Raw genomic sequence first — 24,601 nt, forward strand, 5'->3', positions numbered from 1 at the left:
TGTCGAAAAATGCGCAAGCCGCGCTTCGGGGTCGGCGCGGTATACAGTTTTACCACCCATTCGTACAGTATTCCATGTACAGTACAAGCCGGCCTGCGCAGGCAAAACTGTGGTGATACTCACGCGTGTGGTAGGCCCTTTAATCAGAGCGAACTCATTACATCGGACATATTGTAGATGAATAAAATGTAGGTTTAAAATGAAACAGCAGCAGAGGATGGGGGCCCCTGGAGGCCCGGGGCCCCAAGCACGTGCTTGTCGTGCTTATAGGTTAATCCGCCACTGGTGGACCCCAACACAAACAAGCTTGTGCTGAGAGAGTAAAGTTGTCGGGTAAGTGGGCAACCCGACTGTCAGATGTTTTCAAGCCGCCCGAACGCCTCTGACTAGGCTTAACGACTACTGCTGCCGAAGCAGCAACCGGGACCCACGGCTTAACGTGCCGTCCGAAGCACGGAAGCTTCCAGAAAAGCACCACTTGAAATTGGTCACCCATCCAATGACTGACCGTGTCAGTTGTTGCTTAACCTCAGCGATCAGTTACGATCACTGAGGCCCGCTCGACTACGGACGCTTCAGGCCCGCTCGACTACGGACGCTTCTTCTTATTGTTATCATTGAGGTCTATCTGCGACACAAACGGTGCCGTGCAGTCGGGACAGTAGAACTACGCTGTGTATCGCGGTGTAAAGCCACAGGGCGCAGGGAATAATCTCACATTTACAATAACGCGTTCTATTTTCGCCTGCATCCATTGAAGTATAATGCCTATACCTCACCCACACGCCACGCCTCCGCCTCGACTTCTTCGGTGAGCGTTGAACAGGGCGCGCTTATAGAAAACATAGGGAAGGCGCTTCTTTATCGCCGCCGCCGCAACGCCGCCGCAACGCCGCCTCGACTCTCGTGTAGTGAGCGGAGCTCCTTAGGATAGGACTTTAACTGAGGATTTATTTGAGGGGTAAGGAAAACAAGATGCAAATATTCGTTATAATCGATTTTATTCTTTTAGAATATGAAAGGCGATAACATTTTGGTAATTACTTTCAACAATTATCACCGATTTTGTGCTTCGTAAAAAACTATTCGTTAAAAATTAAGGAGGTAAGAGTTATAGGAAATAGAAAATGGAAGAATAGGAAAATTAAATATGATAACCAGAAGTCAGAAGTTAGGGACTAATATAAGAACCTATATAATTTCAACAGATTTTAAAAAAAACCTACCTAGGTAGGTATTACTTGGTAGGTACCTATACCTATCTTTAGGTACCTAAATAAATTTTTATTTCAGTTTCATTACCATAAAATAACCAGTAGGTAATTTTAGAGCAGATAGGTACCTAATCGGTCTAATTATAAACAAAATGCCTAGCTAATTCCACATAGACAGTTACTTAGCTCAAATTAAGAGGGTTCTTCATCTTAAATACTAATATCACAAATGAAGAAAGATGGTTTCGTATTGCTTGAAAAGTAGGTTTAAATATTTTGAGATAACAGTTACACAATTAAGTTGAGGTTCATAGAAATAATGGATAAGTACGTGCATAAAATTGTAGTGCTAAGTATAAAATAGTGAGAGCTCTTAGGTAAGTAAATATACTTATTTTATTTTGCTAAATTTAAGTTTTATAAGCGGCAATTGACTAGAATTTGCTATAATAAATTTTAATAACAAAAATATTTTTCTCCTCGATAGATCAAGATCGTAATTATAAATTATTTAAGATTTGAAACATCTAGATATTATTATAAGTGTTAATAACTATGATAGGTACTTTTGTGCTACGAAAGTTTTACTAAGCTAGAACTTCGACCATTATTACAACGGTTGTATATAATCAAAGAGCTAGAATTAGTCAGTAAGATAAAGTAACTTAATTTATTTACAATTTTGTAAAGTTATTGCCAAATATTCGTAAAGGCTTTCATTATACTTGGCAGACTGGGCACATAATTTAGAATCAACATAATTATATTTACGAAGTGGGAATTTGGAAGGTTTAGGTGTATGAATCAAGAGTTTTATGAACGTTTAAAAATAGGGTAGGTTATTTCGATTTCGTTGACAAGCAGGTAGAACTATAAGGTGTACTTAAAGTACTTAATGTAAATAAAACCTAAAACAAGTTGTTTAGTTAACGAGTGAATCTGAGACATTGATAAGCATTAAGTATTTGATTTAATTGATATTCAACATACTTAATTATTAAGTATAGGTGGAATTTGGATAGATGTTAAGGAAGAATATTATTTCATGTCCTACCTATCTAATATAAAAATATAAAGTTGGGACGTTTGCATTATAAATGGTAACACCTATTTATATCGTAAAAATTGCCATCATTAATCCTAATAAAGATGCATAATGATTGAATTGATAAGTTATGTTTTATGCTACTTCTAAGGGCTTGAACATAAAACTACGATGCGACGTCGCATCACAGTTTTGTTTAAAAACCCTAACTTCGGCACATTCTCAAATCAACGACAAAATGTTTGCAAAATATTGGGTGAAAGGATTTTTTTTAATAAAGCAACCAGTCAAACAAATGATATCTAATACTATGGAAGAAACTCAAATGGCTAACCTTTTATACTCTCATATTACTTACCACAGCATTTTTTTACATTAAGTATAGTTAGCATACACTTTATAAATAGTTCGAGATCTTACCTATTTCTTTCATATAATTTAGTTTTTATAACATTTTCAAAATGGACGAACAGCATACACCAGATAACAGCAGCTTACTACAGCACAATTTGATAAAATCAATTTGATTTACGATAACTTATTTTAGTAACGTCGGATTGGATCAAACACACAACAAAGTATAAGCTATCTAACCTATGTCAATGATTTTGTGAGAGGTGTTTTTACCGTTATACAAAAAATAATACTTAACAATTATTTTACAAAACCACCAGTGTTTTATAAAAAAGAAACAGATCTAAAAACATTAAAATATTTTAACAAGGTTGATTATGAAGGCATTTAACAAAAAAATGCCTTTAAAATCAACCAAAAAAACTTGTTTTCTGCAGGTTCTCTAACTAAGAACTCGATATAAAACTCCAAATTCGGGATGCTCTAACCTTTTTTCGACTAATTTCCCAATTTTTTCCTTAAAAAAACCCGCCATTCTGCCGTGTTTAAAACACTTCTTCTTCAGTGCTCTCGCATATTCTGTCTTTGACTCTATTGAGGTAAGTCTTGATCCTGCGTTGGACCACGACGGGGCTTTGCTACGACACTTTGTGTTTCTTCCTCGCGTCGCGTCTGTGCTCGTTGGGGTGCTTTAGCTCTCTGCAGTCCAGCTGGGAAAATAGATTAGGGATTATAAAAAATATCTAACTAGGTATAATCTATATGAAGAATTAATTTTAAAACGTTCTTTGGATTTTCGAAGTTTGGAGGACTATAACAGTAAAATGGAGATGATTTTTTCAATAAAAATAGATTTAAAAATATATATTTTTATATGTTACAGGTAAATTTAATTAGTAAAAGATGAACATCGAACATCCTGTAATTTATAATCCATGAGAAAAGACATAGGCATGATTGACCTGGGAATTTATAACTAAGTACAGTTCCCCAAAATTGATAATGCACATAGAAATCTTCGTCATTGTTCGGCAACGGTCGTATTCCCGAGCGTTAGAAAACTATTATGTATTTAGAGTAGTTAAGTGCATTTTCTTCATGAAATTTTAGTAGAATTATGTAATTGGTGCTAAAAGAGAATTGATTTATCAGTAACGAAATTTGATTCGATAATTCATAATATTCCATAATATTAAAATTTACTTCGAAAATGTTACAGTAGGTACTTTTCAAGTGTCTTACTGAAGCTGATGTAAAGATGGATGAAAGAAGGTTTGAATAACACAAGGTTTATATTATAAGGAGAAATGGAGTGAATATTAGGTACAATTACAAACTTGGTCTTTTGGGTGTGGCTTTATTGGCAAAGTGAAGTCTAACAATGTGACGCATATTTTATTCTTAAATGAGCCTCATAATATAGCATCGTCAAAAATAATTAAAGTTGAAATTAAATTCACATTTGAAAAAAATAACAAGAACGATGTGTAATTGCAGCTCTTTATAATTCCACAAAAGTAATATTGATCTTGACCTTGACTGATCGGTGACAGCCACCGACCGCCCAAATTGTTTTCGATTATGTGTCACATGATATTGACTACTATTTCTTTCGAACAAGGATCAAAATGCAAGTGCTTTGTTTAAGGCACTGATTCGGGTGTTTCCGGGAATACGACAGTTTGCGAAGATTTGCATGCGCATTATTAATATGGGAGAACTGTAGTTCCATATTTCCATATTCTATAATATAAGTAAACTTACCAGAGTCTCATCGTCCGGAACTCTGGACAATAAGTCTAAAACTTCGTTATTGGGTATCGTGTGGGGTCTTAATATTTTCCTAGTGAACTTATTTACACCTGAAACCAATAAAACGACGTTATAATTTAAAAAATTGATATAATTATCTAGATCTAGGCTCTATCTACTAGCGCTAAAAACTTCCTAATTAAATATTTGTAGGATGAATAGGGAACTTGTCGAGTTGGTAATAATGCAGATACCAATAGCGTAACCGAAAGCGATACAGATACAAATAAAGTGTTCAAATAAATAAATAAAACCGCATTCGTTTTTACAACACGCAGATGGTACACTGGAGCTGCGGCTGATACACGGGAACGTTATCGACGTCGATAAACTCCTTTAATCACAGCATCGTATTTATGGCGAATGGCGATTAAATGATTTTTATTTAGGTCGTGGTCGGTAACGAACCCGGCTAGCATCAGCCGGGCTATAAAAATAAGTAAGTACCTAACTAACTATACTTCAGACTTATTAATGTATTCTTCTTAATGTAATAGTAATTAGGTACTTTAAAATTTGTAAGGTTCTATATTAGCGTATTTTGTACAACTTACCCCAAGCCATGAGTAAGTACTTGAGCGGTATGATGTAGACGACCACCATGGCTCCGATCAACATTATTATTGCTAAATAACTAAGATATGGCACCGTGAAGTTCATTAAACTGAAAACAAAATTAAAAGTTCAGACAAGGTTAATTAAATAAAATATGTTAATTCAGTTTTACATTATAATTTCATCAAATTTAATCAAATTGTATCCCGTATACAGTTTTATTCTAAAAGGAAATCGATTTTATTTTCTGAAACGGGATAATTTTACAAGGTACTTATAAAACATAATCAGTCATTTCCGACAACAACAAAATAAGTCAATGGATGTGATGGGGTTATTAATTTAAATTTGTAACATCCAGCACACTGAAGAAATCTAGAAAAACTTCGGAATGGAGAAGATGTTAGTAAAACTTATGGATGCAATAATTAATTAAGTATTGAGTGTACTTATTGCAAATTTTATGTCTATTTCGACTAGCCTATAATGAATAGAATAGCATTATAAAGGTACATACTTTTTAACAGCTTCCCCTAAATTGGCGACGTATCCGATGGCGTTCTGCACAGTCTGAGTGACCTCCTGTATCGCCTGCAGTCGCTCCTTCAGCGATTTCTTCTCCTCCTGAAGCAGAGGTGGAAAGCTTTCATGGTTTTTCAGAGCGAGATAATAAAGAAATCAGGATTCTTAGTCTACGGAGTAAAAAAGCCTTTTAAAGGATTAGGTGAGGTGAGAGTAGAGTAAGTACAAGTGGTTCGGAATGCTTTCTGCAAAACTGAGTCATCCCTTTTCAGAATTTGCCAAATACTCTCTTAGCCGATTCGACTCGATTTTTCTTTTTTATGAGTAAACTGCATGAGTACCTACAGGTTTTTGCAATAGTAACTTTTGTAATCCAGTATAAAGATTATATTTATAGTTAAGTACCTTATTCTCTTCATCCTCATCATCCTCTTCAGCTAGTAGGTCCTCATCGTCTACCGGTATCAACAGTGGATTTCCTCCTGAAATACAGGAAACATTTTAGTGTTCATCAAAATTGTGTTACAAGTAGTATGGAATTATAGTTAGTACAAAGAAATTGTTAAAAAACCTTGTTGTGTACACAAACGACATTGAATATTTACATTGTGTAAGTTAGGTTGAAATTTTGAATGTGCTTTGGAAAATTATATAACAACAATAGCACATACCGAAGTAAATAATAATTATGAAGTCACCTAAAACAGTTCAGCTGTGATTGGTCGACAAATTAAATTAATAGAAAAAGAAACACTGAAAGCTAAGAATGAATTTCGTACAACACAAAACATTCAAAGCGCTTTCATTAAACTTACTAATTAAATTATGAAGAAACAAGTCCGGATCGTTCATAAATTCCCGGTACAAAAGTTTAATTCGCACTAAAAACAAAAATAAATGATAAACAAAACAAAGATGCAATAATGGATGAACTATTCTTGAAATTACTTGATAAGGTACCCAATCTATTTTATAGAATGAAATATAATTTATTAATAATTGAAATAAACTATTATACATAATTATTTACTAAATGGGTAACAGGAGAATTCATAAAAAAATAATAAGCAAGTAGGTAAATACCTAAGTACCTATATTTTAACAACATAATAATCATGTCAAGTTTTGGAGATCAATACTTTAGATCGGATTTCAGTAAATAAAAGATAAGCCTAACGGTCTTATTCATAAAAAGTTACGGGAGACCTATAGGCCTGCTATAAGCAAATGTCAAAAAAACTTTATTCATAAACGATCAATAGCGCTAAAGAACTCTCCAACTGATTCGTAAAACCTTGATATGCTAAAGTTGGCTGGACCCTACTATACACCTTCCGTAAGCGGCGTAAGCCTCCTCTTGTACAAAAACATGGCGGCCGGTCAACAGCTGTTCTGCTTTATTGACGATTTGACATTTGTTGTGAGTTAATATTTGCTGAAAATAAGTTGCCATGGTAACGTAAAAATTTAATTATTTTTTTTGTGGGTTTTGGCTTGGCCAACTGCGCCTTTAAGCCAACGTAAACTTTTTTAAGTGCCGCGCCGTGGCTATCATAGATAATAGAGATTGATAAATGAATGAAAGTTTTCGCTATTTTTGTTTATGGTTTCGTCGGACCGGCAACTTAATAGGGTAAATGTCAAAATGTTTGGTCTGTGAAATCTATTAGCATCACTATAGTTACTGAAGGTTTACGGAACTATTATGAATAGAGATTTTTACGAAACCTCAAATAGGCTTAATGTGTTCCGTAACTATTGAGCTCAGTAAACCTACTTTAAGGTTTTTTTATGAATGAGACCGTAAGTATTTAACGACTACTTTACGATTTGACACTCTGCTACCAATACCAGACGTTTCAATGCATCGCAAACTTAGATGATAGCATAGTTGCTGCTGCACCCGATAAGCATCTACTCCGTAAGTAACTCACCAGTGAGCCGGTAAATAAGCCAGTTTCTCGCGAAGAACAGCAGAATGATGAAGGGCAGCATCCACTGCTCGTAGTAGTAGCAGAACACCAGCCACGCCATCACGCCGAGAAATGAGAGCAGTTTGGACTCCCACTCGAAACAGTCTCTGTAGGGGTGGAAAGCAAATGTCATCTAAATATACAGAGTAAAGACATGATTTTAAATTAATCTGAAAAGAATGGCGTAAAGCAGGAGAAGAAATGGCAAGAAAGTGCACTCCGAACGCCAATAAATAAGGAATGGAAGACTGCGTCGCGGGAATGTAAAAGAATTTTAGGCTTCGGCAGCCCTAAATTAAAAAGTTTAGAGATGTTAATGCCTGAATTTATGTATTCGCCAATTTTGAAAATTCCATTTTAAGTTTAAATTAGGTTGAAATATGAGTAAGTTTTTATCAATTTGTGAGGAAAATTCTGACGGATCTTACTGTAAAATCTTGCCAACTTCTATGAACCACATGATGATCGCTTTGAGCCTCATCACGTTTCTGATGAACAGTTGCCTCTTGAACTTCGCCTCTTGGTGCATGTACTTCGGCTCAGCCGGGTTTATCGCTCTGATTGCTGCTTTCAGCTGAAAAAAGGCAATTTACAATATTACTTACTATAATTTTATGTAATACCTAAACAGATTTTATTAATTGGTAGTTAATTAAATTTTCCTGCTAGCTTGATTTTTAACCACTTTTAACCACTAAGTTATGTTATGGCTGTATTCGCTCATCAACCTTATTGCACGTTTATTCTTATCACCTCTAGCTGATAGCTGTACTTTCCACCACCAGGGCAGCCGGATAACCGGCATCCGGTATCCGGCCAAACAGCTATCCGTTTCATCTCTACTTTCCAGTTTTTAGATGTATATTCAACTGTAGAATTTCATTTAGTTTTATAGGTGAAAAAAAATGGTTCATCTTTAGTGACATCCATCGTCTGATAGTTATTTCGATCTCGAAAGTTTATCATTCCTATCGTCATCAGGCGTTTACCATAAGTGTAGGATATTTATCAGTTAAACTTACAGGGTTCCAGATGACGGACATCTCCAGCAGGATCTGCGGGCAGTTCCCCTTCGCGCGCGCCCTCATCTTCTTGTCTTTCAACGCGTACCATCTGGACATAAACAACAATGTGCTCTATGATAGTAGAAATATTGAGATGAATTATATCTTGGGTGATGATGATGAAATAACTGAATGCCTATGGTCTGCATCTGACTGAGTATTGGGACTACAACTGCACTGACAAAAGTGTATTATATGTACCTACATACCTATTTAACGTGGCGAGCTTATTTTACTTTAAATATAAGTAAAATAAGCTTTTTAAATTTCTTGTTTTTGGGGTAGGTACGGTGGCCTGCGCCTAAAAGTATACAGGCGGAGTTTTTAAAATAGCGATCCCTGATGATGAAGGGACATCTGTTATAAATCCGGGGACGTGTTGTGTGTGATGTGTATAGCAGTGGTGTTTATGTGGATGTGCTTGAGGAGCATGTTAGCTTGAGATCGCTATTTTAAAAACTCCGCCTGTATACTTATAGGCGCAGGCAACCGTACCTATTTGTTTTACCACCCAAACTCTCGGTCTTTATATCATCATCATCAATGAGCAATGCCGCGTTCTGTCTTCAGTATTCCATATCCAACCACTATCTTTTATATTCGTGGTTGGGCGGCGTTTCACACTATGTTTCTCCCCTCTAAGGGAATTTATTCCTTTTACACTCTTATACTCGAACTCACCTCTTCTCCCCATTCCTGATGGTGAGCAGTGGCAGCGCCAACTTGCCCAGGAACTCCACCTTGTGGTCTGAGTCCTCATCGTAGACTGTGATCTCCAGGATTGAGGCTATGTCTTTCACTGTACTGGAAAGGTATTGAAATTGGTGGTTAGAAAATTTGCCGTAGCTGTCTTTTATGTATACCTACATACAGTCTACACTATACGCTATTTTGCTTATCTGATCAAAATTCGCGATGATTGGAATACTGTTAAGTAGATATATAAATGCAAAGGAATATCTATCGATTTAAACGAGCTCTCTATAAACATCCGAATTGATAGCTTCACGAAAATCTATATCTAAATCAGTAGATTTTTGAAATGAAGAATTTTTCTGAGAACCTTACTTTAACCATCACTAAACCCTCCCGAACTCCATAAATAAACTCACAAAGTAAAGATCTTCATCCAGTTCGGCGTCAGAGTCTTGTACTCCGTGTGCGTCTGGAGCCTCGCGTTGCCCAGCTCCAGCACACAGAACGGGTCAGACTTCCCTCCCAGGTCCGCTGCAGCGAGACCCTTGGCCCCGTACACCTTGACGCAGAGCCAGCCCACGCCGCTCGCGGTCTCGTTGAGACGGTACCACGCCTGAGGGTGAAATATTATTGAGATGTTTTGGGGACATTAGATGCATCATCTTCTTCATCCTGTGCTGGATGTAAGACTTCTATGTAAGGTGCGCCATAATATAGTCTGCCCTTCTCTAAGCATCTTGTCTAAGATTTTTAGTCCAGTGGGCTTGTAGGTGTCTCACGCTATCCATATCATTGGGCACAAAAATAATCTCCTGGGGTGACGTCTCAGCTGTACTATGGGGCAGTCAGTGACATACGCTAATCTGTCTGGCTCAGTCTGGCTAGTCCTTTCAACACCCCTAAAAAGCAGTTTATCTAGTCCAGAGCTACAACACCTCAAGCAGACACACAAACGAACAACCCCTTTGGTCAATCAAAATTTGATTTGATCAAAAAATCCACAAAAACAAAACACAACCAAAAACCTACTCACATATCTCCTCTCAATGATCTCCCGGTCCCTGGGGTTCTCTCTATAGCTGGTCAGGTCCGTGATGGTCTCCGACTGGGTGGTGCCGCTGATGGTGAGGAGAAGGAAGATCTGGCCGTTCCCGTCCTCGAGGTCTTGCCAGATGTTGTGGGTTATTTCGCGCTCGAGCTTCGAGAGATCTATTTGACATCTGAAACGAAGGGGTTGGGAATGAGGATCTAAAGGAATACATAGTAGTCTTTTTAGTATAACTAAGAAGAAAACGGCTGGAAAGCAGTAAGAAAGACTTGGCTGGATTGTTGAAATGAAAGATTGTGGAATATCTGAGAATGAGACAATTGGGTTTTGAAAATGGCTTTGCTAATCTTTTGCTAGATTATGGGAGTCGATATCTCGCGCGCCTAACTTATTAGAAGTTGGCACTTTTTATTAGGTGTTGTTTAATGTAGTAACTGTTAAGAGAATTTTATTATTACGTTCAAAGTTTTAACGATGAAGGGGTGGGGCCTGATTTTATTGCGCCATAAACCTTTAGATAAAGTACCTATCCGAATCTAAAAAAATACCTATCACCACACCACTAACTCTGTAAGTGGTACTAATGGTAGTTAGTTATTTTCATACAAGTTTGACGCAAAATTTACAGGCAATGTTGAAAACATAAAATACAGTAATATTTAAATCATTATAAAATACTATTTCATCATCAGTTGAATAGTTTCAAGATAAACATTTTCAAAATGAAAACCCGTCTGCTACACTTTCCCACTGCTTTCAAATCTTCCAACAATAATGAGTCAACCATTCAGGATGTTTCGTTTGCATACAAATGGGGCTCCCAGACGTAAAGGAACCAATTTACGCTTACAAATAGAATTTTATCAAAGTTAACTCAAAGGAGATTGCCTTAACTTTTTAATAATCTCGCAGAATAAAATTAAGTCACGATTTCTCCTTTCTGGTGCGATTCTAATGAATATAGCTTCAGTAATAAAAAGGTGGCAGGTACCTTATATTAAATTTTATGTAATTTTATGTAGGTACCTAAAAATTCAAACGAAACGTCCGTCCGGGGCAGGTTTCTAGGAACGGTACATTTGTAGATACAAATCAACACGTCAAGAATCGTCTTTCGACTATTTGAGCTTGTTTGTCCCTTATAGAAAGCTCCTCATTATGTGCTCCTAGTACACACGGCAACGTTAAATGGTTGGCAGGGCACACTAACGTAGGTAGTGTATGTGTGTGTCGGCGACGTCGACGTAATTATTTAGTTCTGGGCAACCCACACATGGATATTGTAAGCATGTAGTTGTGCCAGTGACAATAATTCATTGTTTTTATGATATGAAGCAAAATTTTGCAAGGCAGTGTAATAGATTGAATGGCTCAGTTGGTATGATACAAGACTTACAATAATCGGTATGGTGGTTCAAATCCCACTGAACTTACAATATTCCTTTTTTGTTTTTTTTATAGATTTAATTTATTTTTTAAGTTGGTTAATAATAGTATTGTAGCATATACGAATAAAAGCAACACAGAAAGTAAATGAAACAAGTTATTAAGTGTTAAAATAACCAAATATATTCTTGCCGTAACATAAACATTAAGGATGTTACGTTTTTGTTTTTTTTCGTTTTAAAACATAGTTGTAGTTTATATTAATAAGGAAAATTTTCAATTAGCAGTTTTAAATCATAATAAACATCAGAAAAGGATGGACTGGCTGTTTTACTAAAGTAAATAGGCAAGTCATTAGTTATATGAATCAACATGTTAATTAGCTAGAAATAAGATAACTTATTCCAACCTCAGTAACAATAACATCATTAACACATTGGCTTACCCATAATTGTAAATAATAATAAGTATTTAACCAAATAACTAAAGTCTTATACAAATGGAAAAATAAAAATTACTGAGCTAACCCCAATAACTATAATTTTCACCACTTTTTCGCCATAATATCTTACGTCCATCCTTGTCTGATTTAAAGGTCTTTTCATCACTAAATATCACCACATTGTTGCACCAATCAAAGTTTAAAATAGTCAGTCGCAAAACGCACTCTCTTTCGACGATGCTGATCGGTTAGAGCAATTTTCTTCGTCGGCCTCCGACACCGCAACCCAGCAGCACGCAAGTGAACCCGTACGGTTCGTAGGGATAGATTATGTGTTGTGGCCGTAGAACGGGTGCTGCAGAACGGATCAGCGCTATGTGCAGCTACGATTTCTCGATGGCGTGGTGATGCATCCGTATAGACGACTACTGTCTACATGTCCCGAATCTGCGTATCGGTGAACCCATAATTGAACAGTTCTCCTCTGCAAACAAAAAAAACAAATACTTAGCTTATACAAATACAAATATTCTAACAGTCAAATAAAATTATATTTGCAGTTCTATGTGACTTACCGATATCATTAAACGTCTTGCGATTTCACTAATTGTAATATTTTGTTCATATAATACAATTATCTCCGCCTTTTTGAACATGGTTAAATGACTTTCCATAGTGACTGCGAAGATAAATTAATTATAAATTCACAAATCACAAAGTGAATCACTATGCAGACGCAGAGGTGAATTGTCACTAAAAGTAAAAACTAATTTCGTTTATTCATATTGTATGAGGGTAGAATGGTTTTACTTCTCAAATGAAGAACGAATCATATATTTTTAGCGAAGAGAAATAGTCAACAGCTATGCAGCTTGTAGTCATTTGTCAATTTCAAATAAATTTATTTTATACTCAACAGCGTTTAAATTAACGCTAAATTTAAATAAAGTAAAATAAAAATACCCATTAGTGGACTCGAACTCACGACCTATGTTTCATAGTCTAACATGACCAATGAGCTACGAAGAGTATAGCTACAAGTTGTGAAATTTTGCTTCAAGTCTGTCTGTTTGACTTACTCGACCGGTTGATATTTTTATGTCACAGCTGGTGTAAGGGCGTTTGCCTACGCGCAAACTCGTTTGTGCTGTTGTGTGTGTGTGTGTGTGTGGTTTGTTACTGGTGTATTTACCGATTTCTGCTTTATTGCACACATAGACCACGTTAGTGTGTACACATACACTACGTTTGTGTGCCCTGCCAACCATTTGGAGTTGCCGTGTGTACATACGAAGGAAAACATAACAAAACGCAACAACCCATCTTCCAGAGAAGTCTTATTTTCGCTTTTCCTTGTCTACCATGCTTCTCTGATCCTATCTATCGATCTGACACCAGAAAGAAAAGAGACAGCACTATACAACTCACCGTCCCAAGAAGTCGTCCTTCGTCTGTTTGTCCTTGTCCCACACAGAGACTTCCAGAACTTGCTCCTGGTCATCATAGAGGTGAAGGTCGAACTGCTCCAGCCATGACGGATGGAGGGATTTCCAGACCACCTTGCTTTTGTACTTCTCGTTGCCTAACCTGAGGGATAATGTTGGAGGTTAGTTAAGTAAATAATACTCCTTGATCTGCGTTAACCTATTTACGCTATGGCTGCTTGCAAGAGTTGCAAGTTATGGTGAAGAAAAACATCGTGATGAAACCTATGTATTTCCAAATTAACTAATTTGAAAATAAATTGGCATACTGAACATGTAATTAAATACGATAAGTTACTTTTATGTAGCTAAATAATTGAAAGGATAGGGAGAAGTTACTTTGTGTAGGTACACTACCTAAGTCATACAGGTGCTATGTTCCATAAGCTAGACTACTAATTAGTCTTGTGCCTAGCTTCATTATTTAAGAATTCAATTAACATCCTCATAACTTCACCCACACTACACCATATACACAGTCAACTCTACATAACATAACACAAGCAAAACACACAATGAGTCACATCTAAAACAACAATATAAAACCGCAAAGGGCCGCCTGCCCCCAATAAACGCGACGATGGCACCGGGGCCACAGTTAATGACTCGTACAGCCCATTAATAGTCCTTTAGACTAAGTTCTAGCTGTCCTCAGAAACTTTTCCTTCGTCCCATTGACTTATACATTTTGCTTCAGGTTTTTCTGCTAGAGTATATACAGGGTTATTGGTAAGTAGACCGAATCCTTTCAGGAGGTGATAGAGGAAGGCATTTCCAGTCGATTGAACCCAATAATGCATTATCCTAAACTTAACCATTTTTGAGATATTTAATATTTAATGTTTTTTAAATTTTTTGCCAAAATTTTATGCTTAAAACCGAAAATAAAAAAAACTTTTCCTGTTGAATTTTGTCCGTCTGTGCTGGTTGTTTTGACCATATCTTGGTGATACCTTAATCGATTTGGTATTGAATCATCTTGTTTGAAAGCTTATTAGTTGACCATGTTTTTAAGCTGAAGTGCACAAAAAAATGTCATATGAAAATCTTTTTTAATTTAATTTATTTGTTTTTGCGTTTCGAACATTTTTTCTAAATGTTTAACTATTTTGAGGTATTATGTCTAATTTAAGTCGAATAATGCACATTTCATTATTTTAATTAGTTTATTAAGGTGTTACTTATGCAAAACAACCAAAAAAAATATTGAAATGAGGCTAGTTTTTTTTATTTTCGGTATTTAAAATAAAATTTTGGCAAAAAATTAAAAAAACCTTAAATATTAAATATCTCAAAAATGGTTAAGTTTAGGATAATGCATTATTGGGTTCAATCGACTGGAAATGCCTTCCTCTATCACCTCCTGAAAGGATCCGGTCTACTTACCAATAACCCTGTATAGCTAGAGTTTTAAATGTATTGATTTTTGAATGATTAAGACTTTAAACTGTACTACTAATATTATCTACTAACATAGGCTAGGAGTCATTGTTACAGACAAATTTAATGGATTTATGTTATCTGAAATACCTAAATGAATTAATAATTATGGCGTCTACGTTAAATGTAAGGTGGTTTCTAAGTAGTACCTATTGATATAGGTTTAATTTCTTTACCGACTGTAATGGTTGAAGGCCAATATCCCATGATAAAAGTTTATCCTGTAGAGATATATGGTACCTACCTATCTAAAGTACCTATTTACTTGTAAGTATTTTTCCTCCACGGCAGCTTTCGTAAGTTTGTAGGTAAGAAAGTATCTAGAGAGTTGAAGAAATATTCTGAAAGTTACTTTATTTCTCCCATAAATTTAACGTTACTTTGCAACTTTTGGTGTCATTTGGGATATTTATAGACATGATTAATACCTATCTCAGATGGTGAAGCCAACTTCGTTAAGAACCTAACTGTACTACCACAAAAAATATTAATTAAATACTGTTTAGAAAGAGTTTAAAACGAAATTTGACAGATTTTGTAGGCGTTTGACAGCGCTAAACATCTGTTAAATACTGTCTAAGTTTTTGTAGTAACATCTAGCCTACAATGTTCGGTTCATCAAGCCAAACTTAAAATTATTATAATGGTTTTAAAACTCATACCTATTATTAAATTATCATAGCCATATTAAATGTCACGTTACTAAAGTTCTTCAAAATATTTTCCATATTCTCATTTCAGCAAATCGACCTTATCATGAAATTAAGTCCAGCTCGATGACCAATTCAGTCAATCAGAACACAAAGTACCTACCTACCTATCTTATGCACTAAGAAACCTAATAACAACTAGATTATTTGACTCTCAGATTTCAAATTTCGTCGCCGTGGAGGCCAAAGGAGTCAAGCCACAAATTTTATGAAACTAAGAACACAAAAAAACATCAAAGTTGCCATAGTCAATAGATTTGAGCCTTCATATTTACGGCTTGTCTCTCTTGACCTCCAAGACTCCTGTTTGTCAAAGCAAAACGATACGTACCTAAACTTACAATAAGGGTCGCTGGACCTGGTGTCCAGGTCCATGGCTGGCAGGTTCTTGGCTTCCACCAGCACGATGGTGACCACCGAGCTCCAGATCTGGGCTTTGAGCCGCTTGTTCACGTCGCTCAGCTTAGTGTTCTTTAGGAGGTACTGCGGAAAATTTAAAATTTTAAGAAAATTATATTATAACTTTAGTCAAATTTTAGTAAAAGTGATGTGACTATGTGAGACAAATTTTAATAGTTTCGTTATTATTTTTTTTGTTTGCACTTTGTCTTCTATGTCTTCTACTCGATCGTGCATTTTATCATGCAGTTTTATACGTCGGTTTCTCAGTTTATCTATTGTGTTTTCAGTCATTTTTGAAATGAACTTTTGAAAAGCTTTTTCTTAGTTATGTAAATCGTGCTTTGCACCGCGTTTATAGGATTCTGCCGTGGGAATTCGTAGATACACCAGTCTAGTAGCTGTACCAGGAATCTAGTACCATCAAAGCAGGAAAGCATCCTTCGCAAGATTTGGCCATTCGAGGTCACCACTCGATAATTCACCTACCCCAGCAGTTTTATATATAAGTTATCATCTAGGTCTCTAGGTAGTTTATTAGTTGCTAAGTTAAATCATAATTAAATAACTAATTTTAGTTTATTTTTCGTTGTCGGATCATTAGTTTCTTACAAACACCCAGCCATATCCCATTACGAGTGTCCATCTTAATAATTACCCCAAATAATGTCACTACTCGGCCCATTATCGTGACCGTGATAAATTAAGCCATTTTGTCCCCAACACCTCGGAGGCTGAGAAAATATAGCTTCTATCTTTTTGGAGTACATAGTGTTATGAAGTAACGAATCATGTCATGGGCTTAATCTATCTTAATCTCAACTTTGGTAACAATCGTAATTACTGTTATGTATGTATACCTAGTATCTATATACGTATGTGGCTACGCCCGTTATATTACCCGCTACTTGACAAATAAATCTCAGTGTGCTATTACTCGTTGTTTCACTTACACCTCGCGCTCCGATATAACAGTGGCGACGAACTACCCGCGTTATTAAATAAATATGTCTCAATTCGGAATTTTGTCGACTTTTGACCATAATTCGCAAAACTGGTCAACCTTTAAGGGTCGAATAAACCAATGGTTTATCGCGAACGATGTGAGCACCGACGTAAAGAAAAGAGCTATTCTTCTAAGCACACTCCACGACGGTACCTACAAATTGGCATCGGACCTAGCTTTGCCAAAGGATTTGCAAAGTGTACCGTACGAAGATATAGTCAAGCTTTTGGATGACCACTTCACTCCAAAGGTAACGGGTTTCGGCGAGAGATATAATTTCTACGTCGCGACACAAGGCTTGGGTGAAACGTATACACAATGGGCAGCGAGGCTGCGCGGACTCACAGCGAATTGCCACTTTCTTAATATAGAAGAGGCGCTTCGTGATCGGTTCCTGATGGGCATGGCACCGGGCCCAGAGCGAGAGAAACTGTTCGCGCAGGACTTCAACGGGTTGACACTAACAAAGGCGGCGGAACTGGCGGACAGCATGAGGAGCGCTCGCGCGGTGACAGCAGCAGCCGCGTCGGCGCCAGCCGCGCAGCTGAGCGCCGGCGCGGACCACCAGCTGTACAAGATCGCGAAAAGTTCTAAAAGTGTTAGTGCTAACGAGCAGTGCAAAGTGTGTGGTCTAAGAAATCATGAAACGGCACAATGCCGCTATTCAAAGTTAAAGTGCAAAAAGTGTCATGAAAAGGGTCACTTACGTAGGATGTGCACTAAGATAAATTTCATTGAAAGTGAGGCTTATGAGGACAACGGAGACGACGGTGAGTTATTTAATATTCGCTCAATACACGGAGAACCCATGTTAGAACAAGTATTGGTTCAAGGCGTGGATATGAAGTTCCAAATTGATAGTGGATCCGCGGTGACAGTTATTTCTGAAGATTTATATAAAAAACATTTCTCAGCTGTGCCATTATCACTATCTAACAAAATATTACTTACTTATACAGGCGACCATATAACATGTATAGGTATAGTGCAGTTAAAAATCACATACATGTCCTGCACTCACGTTTTAGATGTCTATGTGATAAAAAACGGCGGACCACCCCTTTTAGGTCGAGATTTCATATCTTTATTTAAGTTAGAAATGACTCCTGTTAACTTTTGCGAAAAAGAAGACCCGACCGTCAGTCAGTTACAGTTGACATACGCCTCTGTGTTTTCAAATAAATTAGGGAAATTTAATAAGTTCAAGGTTAAATTACAGCTGAAAGAAGACGCAAAACCTGTTTTTTTTTAAAGCTAGGCCTATAGCTTTTGCGTTAAAGGACAAGGTAGATGAAGAGATTGACCGGTTACTAAAAGTAGGTATATTACAGCGAGTAGATTACTCCGAGTATGCGTCACCTTTAGTTCCGGTGTTAAAACGTAACGGATCAATTAGAATTTGTGCAGATTTTTCGGTTTCTATAAATAAACAATTAAAAATCGAACAATATCCATTACCGACAGCCATGGAACTAATAATACAATAGGAATGCGCACTCACCAAAATGATGCAAACAAAAATAGACCTAACGAATTCACCTTAAGATTTATATTTGAAGTGAAAGAGGCCGCGAGCCGATAGAGAGGGTTACCACAGAGCCCTTCCTCTCTTTCTAACAATTGCCAGGATTTAGTTGTGTAAACTTTAGTAGATTTTGAACGAAGAAAGCTATGCAAAAAAAATAATTAAATTAACTCATAGACTACTGTATATCATATCATTTTCAAAAACAAATTTATAATAAATCATTATAAACATGTAATTTCAATGAAATATTTGGTATTTGTATGAATAATAATTTCATAAAAATTATTGGTAGTTTTTCTAAATACTTTACGACAAGACCGAAGTTGTCAAGATGACGGATGACGTTTATACTGGTTGTGAGAGACGTTATGGTTAGGGTGACCATTCATTCGTACTTTTGAATCACTTTCCATTAATTAGGACCTGTTTCATTCAACTTTTTGTTTTATTTTATACCTAAGTATCATTAGGTGTTATTGTGGCTGTTATCTTATAAGGCTGGTAAAGAGTTATGAGCTGTTGATTTTCTTGGTGATAGATATGAGTATTATAAGATAATTTATCAAGCTTAAAACCGGCGGAAGCACTTAGGTTGAGATATTTTAACCTTGCGGAGCGTATTGAAGGACAGATTTAATTTAATTTAATTTAATAAGGTACGGTGGCCTGCGCCTAAAAGTATACAGGTGGAGTTTTTAAAATAACGATCCCTGATGATGAAGGGACCAGTTACATCTGTTATAAATCCGGGGACGTGTTGTGTGTGATGTGTGTAGCAGTGGTGTTTATGCGGATGTGCTTGAGCAGCATGTGAGCTTGGGATCTCTATTTTAAAAACTCCGCCTGTATACTTTTAGGCGCAGGCCACCGTACCTACTTAGGTACCCCACAGAAAATAGAATAGAATAGTAACGTGTAAATAAAGAAGATCCAATAAATACATTGTATTATACTTATTATAAAAATGTGTGATGTTTGATTTCCCTCATCTTATTATTTACGTCAATCCTAACTCTCTAATTAAAACCTATACAAATTTTACCTTCACCCCATTTGTTTACTCAATTGTCATATCACCAAAATACATTCGTACCTACATTGCAATCGAATTATTCGAATAATAGGTGACTTTGAGACCATCGACTCCTATTCGCGACATGATAGATTAGAAGTGATGTCTCATGAATTACCTAAAATTATGGTCACCAAAAATAGAAAGAGATGGAGGGCTCCGTGCTGACTATCTCTGTCGGCTCGTTTTTTTGGAGCAGTGCGCATTCCTGTTGTATTATTACTTCCATGCCGACAGCACATGAGCTATTTACGAAGTTACACGGAGGACAGCAGTTCAGTAAACTGGACCTAACACAGGCATATGCACAATTTGAACTGGATGAGTCATCACAGTCGATCACTTGCATCAACACTCACCGCGGTATTTTCAAATACATGCGTTTGGTGTTCGGTCTAGCGAGCGCGCCGGCTATTTTCCAACGCGCCATGGACTGTGTGCTGTCGGGAATGGAAGGTGTTCTCTGCCTGCTTGATGATATTCTGATCACCGGGGCAACTAAAGAGCAGCACATGGATAGACTAAGCGCTGTGTTACTAAAGTTACAAGATGCCGGCTTAACATTGCAGAAAGAAAAATGTGAGTTTTTAAAAGATGAAGTCGAATATCTAGGTTACAAAATCGATAAGGATGGATTAAAAAGGTCGCAAAAAAAAGTTGACGCAATTCTAAATGCACCCGTGCCCACAGATGTCGCAAAACTGCAGTCGTTTTTGGGTTTAGTGAATTATTATCGTAATTTCGTGCAGGGTGCGTCCGCAAAACTTAGTCCATTATACGAATTGCTACAAAAGGGGAAAAAATGGTGTTGGAACTCCGAACACGATAACGCATTTATTAGTATAAAACAGTGTCTCGCGTCAGAGCAAGTGCTCGCTCATTATAATCCAGACGCAAAAATAATAGTGACAGTGGACGCGTCACCGTGCGGGCTCGGCGCGATATTGTCGCAAATAGGCGACGACGGGGTGGAGCGGCCTGTATCATTCGCGTCACGCACTCTTAACAAAGCCGAAAAACGATATGCGCAAATACAGAAGGAAGCAACGGCTATTATCTTCGGTGTGCGTCGATTTCACCAATACCTTTACGGCAGGTCAGTTCCTTTTGTCTTACGGACTGACCATAAACCCCTTATTTCTATCTTCGGACCTTATCGAGGAGTGCCCGAAGTGTCCGCAAACCGGTTACAGAGATATGCGCTGTTCCTAAAGTAAAGTAAAGTAAAATCATTTATTTGCGTAAAAGTGGTAATAATACAATAAGATCTTAAGTTTCATAATTCGTCCAGCACTTCCTGTCAAGTTTTTGACATGCAAACATACAAAGAATAATAATACAAAAGGCCTACAATATTTAAAAAAGATATGCATATAATTACACTATTGAGTATGTGCGTAGTGCTGATAACAGCGCGGATTTTTTGTCTCGCGCTAGCCTACCAGAGTGTGAGTCATCGCAAGCGGAACTGAAGGGACAAGTAGGCGCGGGCGCCGGGCTCGCGGGGGACTACTCTGACATTGTAGAAGATCGCGCATCTTACATAAATTTTGTAGTTGATTCGACAATGCCGGTCACTTTAGAGATGTTGCGTGAGGAAACCAGTAAGGATGTAATACTTCAACAAGTGGTTAGGTACATATTAAATGGTTGGCCGCCAAAAAACATAAGTCCCGAATTGAAACCATACTTTGTAATCAGATCAGAGTTGTCTTATGAAAACGGATGTGTTATGCGGGGATACAAAATAACAATACCGGAAAAATTCAGGCAGGTTCTTTTGGCTGAGTTGCATATGTCCCACTTAGGCATTGTGAAAACCAAAGCAGAAGCTCGTAGTAGGTTTTGGTTCCCGGGCATTGATAATTCAATAGAAACAATGATAAATGGGTGAAATCGCCAAAATTTGTACATTTTTTGTCCATTTCTCTTGGTTGCACTAAAACCTACTAAATGAGAAAAATATAACAAACTTCACATAGAAAATTTTGGTAAATCATATTAGTAGAATAAGTAACGTATTAAATTATTTGTATATTATCATATTTTGTACAGTGGTTATTGAAATTTACATAAATTTAAATTTTAATAAAAATATCATATTTCTTTGTTATGCTCTTTGTAACAGTATTTTTTTGTATAAAATAGTATTAAATCTAAATTATTTTACTGGCATCACAACGAGCAAATGTATTCTTAGAAGTGGCGTTAGTGTCGCGTCTCCGCCATTTTGTTTGTAGTCGTTATCGAAGTTATAGTGAACTCGGAAGAAAAAAGACTTTTCAATGTTCCCCTTTGTAACAACCGACAAATTAAGTTAAAGGAAAGTATTTACAAAGTAATTCCTGCACGTAAAATCATAATTTCAGTCTGTTTACTATTCAGTTAGTCAAATTTTCGGAAAACTAAATCCACGTGTGTTAAAATATTTTTAGCTTATGAACGTAAGAATTTTTGTTCCATTTTGTTACAATTTTCTTTGTAACGTTACAAAAAGGAAAGCTAAGGGCAAATTCAGACTGACAAGAATGTGATGACATTTTTAAAACTAATAAATTACAAAAAAATATAAGTTGTACAGAAGTTTAATTTAAATTATCCTAACTAGTGATACCTAATACCAAAATAATTAATAATTCAATTAATAAAAAAAAACCTCATAGATATATAAATTTTTTAAATATTTTTGTTCAAAAATTACGAAAGTAGTTCGTGTTTTAATTATTGAATAGGTACCGGTCAAAATCATAACCCTCATTTTCGCTTCGCCGTAGTGCTGATTAAATAAAAATTGTTTTATTTATTCATAGTAGTGTGATCGAGTCCGAATAGTTCCTTTTTGTAACGTTTCCCTTTTGTTACGTTTTTGTTACGTACAAATTTTGGCGATTTCACCCAAATAGTTGTGAGGTATGCATTCAATTAAGGCCTTCACCGGCGCGCGCGCCACTCGCAGTATGGCCCTACCCCCCGCATCCGTTCTACAGGGTTCATATTGTTTTTTTGGGACCAATAAATAACAACACGTATTTGGTAGTGGTGGATGCATTTTCAAAATGGGTTGAAGTGTACAATATGAGCTGTGTATCAACTGCGGCGGTGATATTGCGATTACAAGACTTCGTGTCACGGTTCGGAGTAATGCATACACTAGTAAGTGATAATGACACAGCCTTCTGTTCAAAAGAATTCAAATCGTTTTGTTTGGTAAATGGCATAGATCATGTAACTTCACCCACCTACCATCCAGCAAGCAACGGCCAGGCGGAGAGCTTTGTTAAGATTATAAAAAAAGGCATAAGGTCTAGTATTTTGAGTAACAAAAATTCTAATCAAACGAACACTAGTTTAATGAAATATTTGTTCGACTATAGGAATTCTGTTAATTCTACAACTGGCTCTTCTCCTGCTGAATTGGTTTATGGTCGCAAACTTCGATCACGCCTTGACCTACTCTCTAACACCACACCTCAACCGTCGTCGTCCGATGCCCTCAATGACCATGTTCGGGAAAAACAGTTTTTACAGTGTAAAGCGTACGACGGTAACAATAACAATGAGTTTGTGGCGGGAGATTTGATTTTGTATAAACAATATGTAGGTAATAAGCAAAGTACGTGGCGTAAAGGAACTGTAATTAAGAAGCTCGGCAATGTATTGTACGAAATTAAAGATAATGTAACTCTGACTAGTTATAAGAAACATAAGAACCAATTGTTACCCTACAAAGGGACACATGATTTCACCAACGTCAGCTATGACCTTGAAGATATTCTACCACATGTTGGTAATCCAACCACAAGCCAGGCTCCGACTCTTTGTGAACCTCCTAGTGAATCTCAGTCAGCTGATAGTGTCACAACCAACTTGGCACCGCCTAGTAGTCCTGGCGTTGATAACGAGAGTGCTAACAATAATGATGAGTTTCACGAAGCGGTGGACACTGAACCTCCGGGGGGCGAGGACGAGGGTTCTAGACGTGCTGGTGAAAAGTTGTTACGTCCTTTGACGAAAGTTGATTATAAAAGATTTTTCTAATACTTACCCATTTGTTATACGTATTAAGTGATGTTCGATTTATTGTCAAAATAGGGGAGGAAATGGTATGTATGTATACCTAGTATCTATATACGTATGTGGCTACGCCCGTTATATTACCCGCTACTTGACAAATAAATCTCAGTGTGCTATTACTCGTTGTTTCACTTACACCTCGCGCTCCGATATAACAATTACAATTAATTACTAGATGTTAATCTTGAACTATAATAATTTTCATAGCCCAAGTAACTACAAGTAGGTACATAGTGAAAAAAATCTTTGTTCAATGACCCGTTAGCTATACATAACAATGAGACGTTGTCACGTAAAACTATATTTTTTCCAGAAATTAAAAGCATTGGGAATTTCCCCAGCCAACATAGAGCACAGGAATTGTGTGAATATGTTCTTATATTTACTGTAGGTGCAGCATGTCAATGTGCAATCACATTATGCTATGACTATGGTACCATCAGAGAATATACCAGCCCGATTCCATAACACTATCCCGTGCGTGCAGCTTAGCTTCACGCGATTCTAAGCTTTAAGGTATGCTATCGGCACATTCCCTGATAGTACGTATAATATCCGTGGTTATGACGTTTATTTACAGTGACTCAGAGGCGCGAGTCATCTAACTAGTTGCCAGTTCCACTAATCCTTGGTCGTGGTTATAATTATCTGGTAGTTAGGAATAACGCGTAAAAGATACCTATCATGTCTTAATCTTTAGGTACTTACCAACCTGCCTATAAATTATTATAAAGCAATTATGACAAAGAACAATAATAAGTATACAACATCAAAGTT

General features: G+C 36.8%; 1 protein-coding gene across 17 annotated transcripts in view; it reads right to left on the reverse strand.

Moving 5' to 3' along the window:
• Positions 1 to 2,805: 2,805 nt before the first annotated feature.
• Positions 2,806 to 24,601, reverse strand: part of LOC105394483 (multiple C2 and transmembrane domain-containing protein) — a 129,292-nt gene continuing 107,496 nt past the window's right edge. For 15 of the 17 annotated variants that reach the window (XM_048631397.1, XM_048631396.1, XM_048631411.1 and 12 more), the window contains 14 exons: positions 16,077 to 16,228; positions 13,540 to 13,698; positions 10,269 to 10,455; positions 9,652 to 9,848; positions 9,221 to 9,343; positions 8,498 to 8,588; positions 7,904 to 8,049; positions 7,437 to 7,582; positions 6,318 to 6,383; positions 5,908 to 5,984; positions 5,498 to 5,604; positions 4,980 to 5,089; positions 4,378 to 4,475; positions 2,806 to 3,323 (listed from right to left, as the gene is read on the reverse strand). In XM_048631397.1, the coding sequence (XP_048487354.1) occupies positions 3,252 to 3,323; positions 4,378 to 4,475; positions 4,980 to 5,089; positions 5,498 to 5,604; positions 5,908 to 5,984; positions 6,318 to 6,383; positions 7,437 to 7,582; positions 7,904 to 8,049; positions 8,498 to 8,588; positions 9,221 to 9,343; positions 9,652 to 9,848; positions 10,269 to 10,455; positions 13,540 to 13,698; positions 16,077 to 16,228 (1,731 nt within the window). In that variant the 3' untranslated portion in view covers positions 2,806 to 3,251. The remainder of the gene's footprint in view (positions 3,324 to 4,377; positions 4,476 to 4,979; positions 5,090 to 5,497; positions 5,605 to 5,907; positions 5,985 to 6,317; positions 6,384 to 7,436; positions 7,583 to 7,903; positions 8,050 to 8,497; positions 8,589 to 9,220; positions 9,344 to 9,651; positions 9,849 to 10,268; positions 10,456 to 13,539; positions 13,699 to 16,076; positions 16,229 to 24,601) is intronic. The other 2 variants (XM_048631398.1, XM_048631410.1) reach the window with 1 other exon arrangement.

Source organism: Plutella xylostella, chromosome 28 (genome assembly GCF_932276165.1).
Source record: "Plutella xylostella chromosome 28, ilPluXylo3.1, whole genome shotgun sequence".
NCBI classification, from domain to species: Eukaryota; Metazoa; Arthropoda; class Insecta; order Lepidoptera; family Plutellidae; genus Plutella; species Plutella xylostella.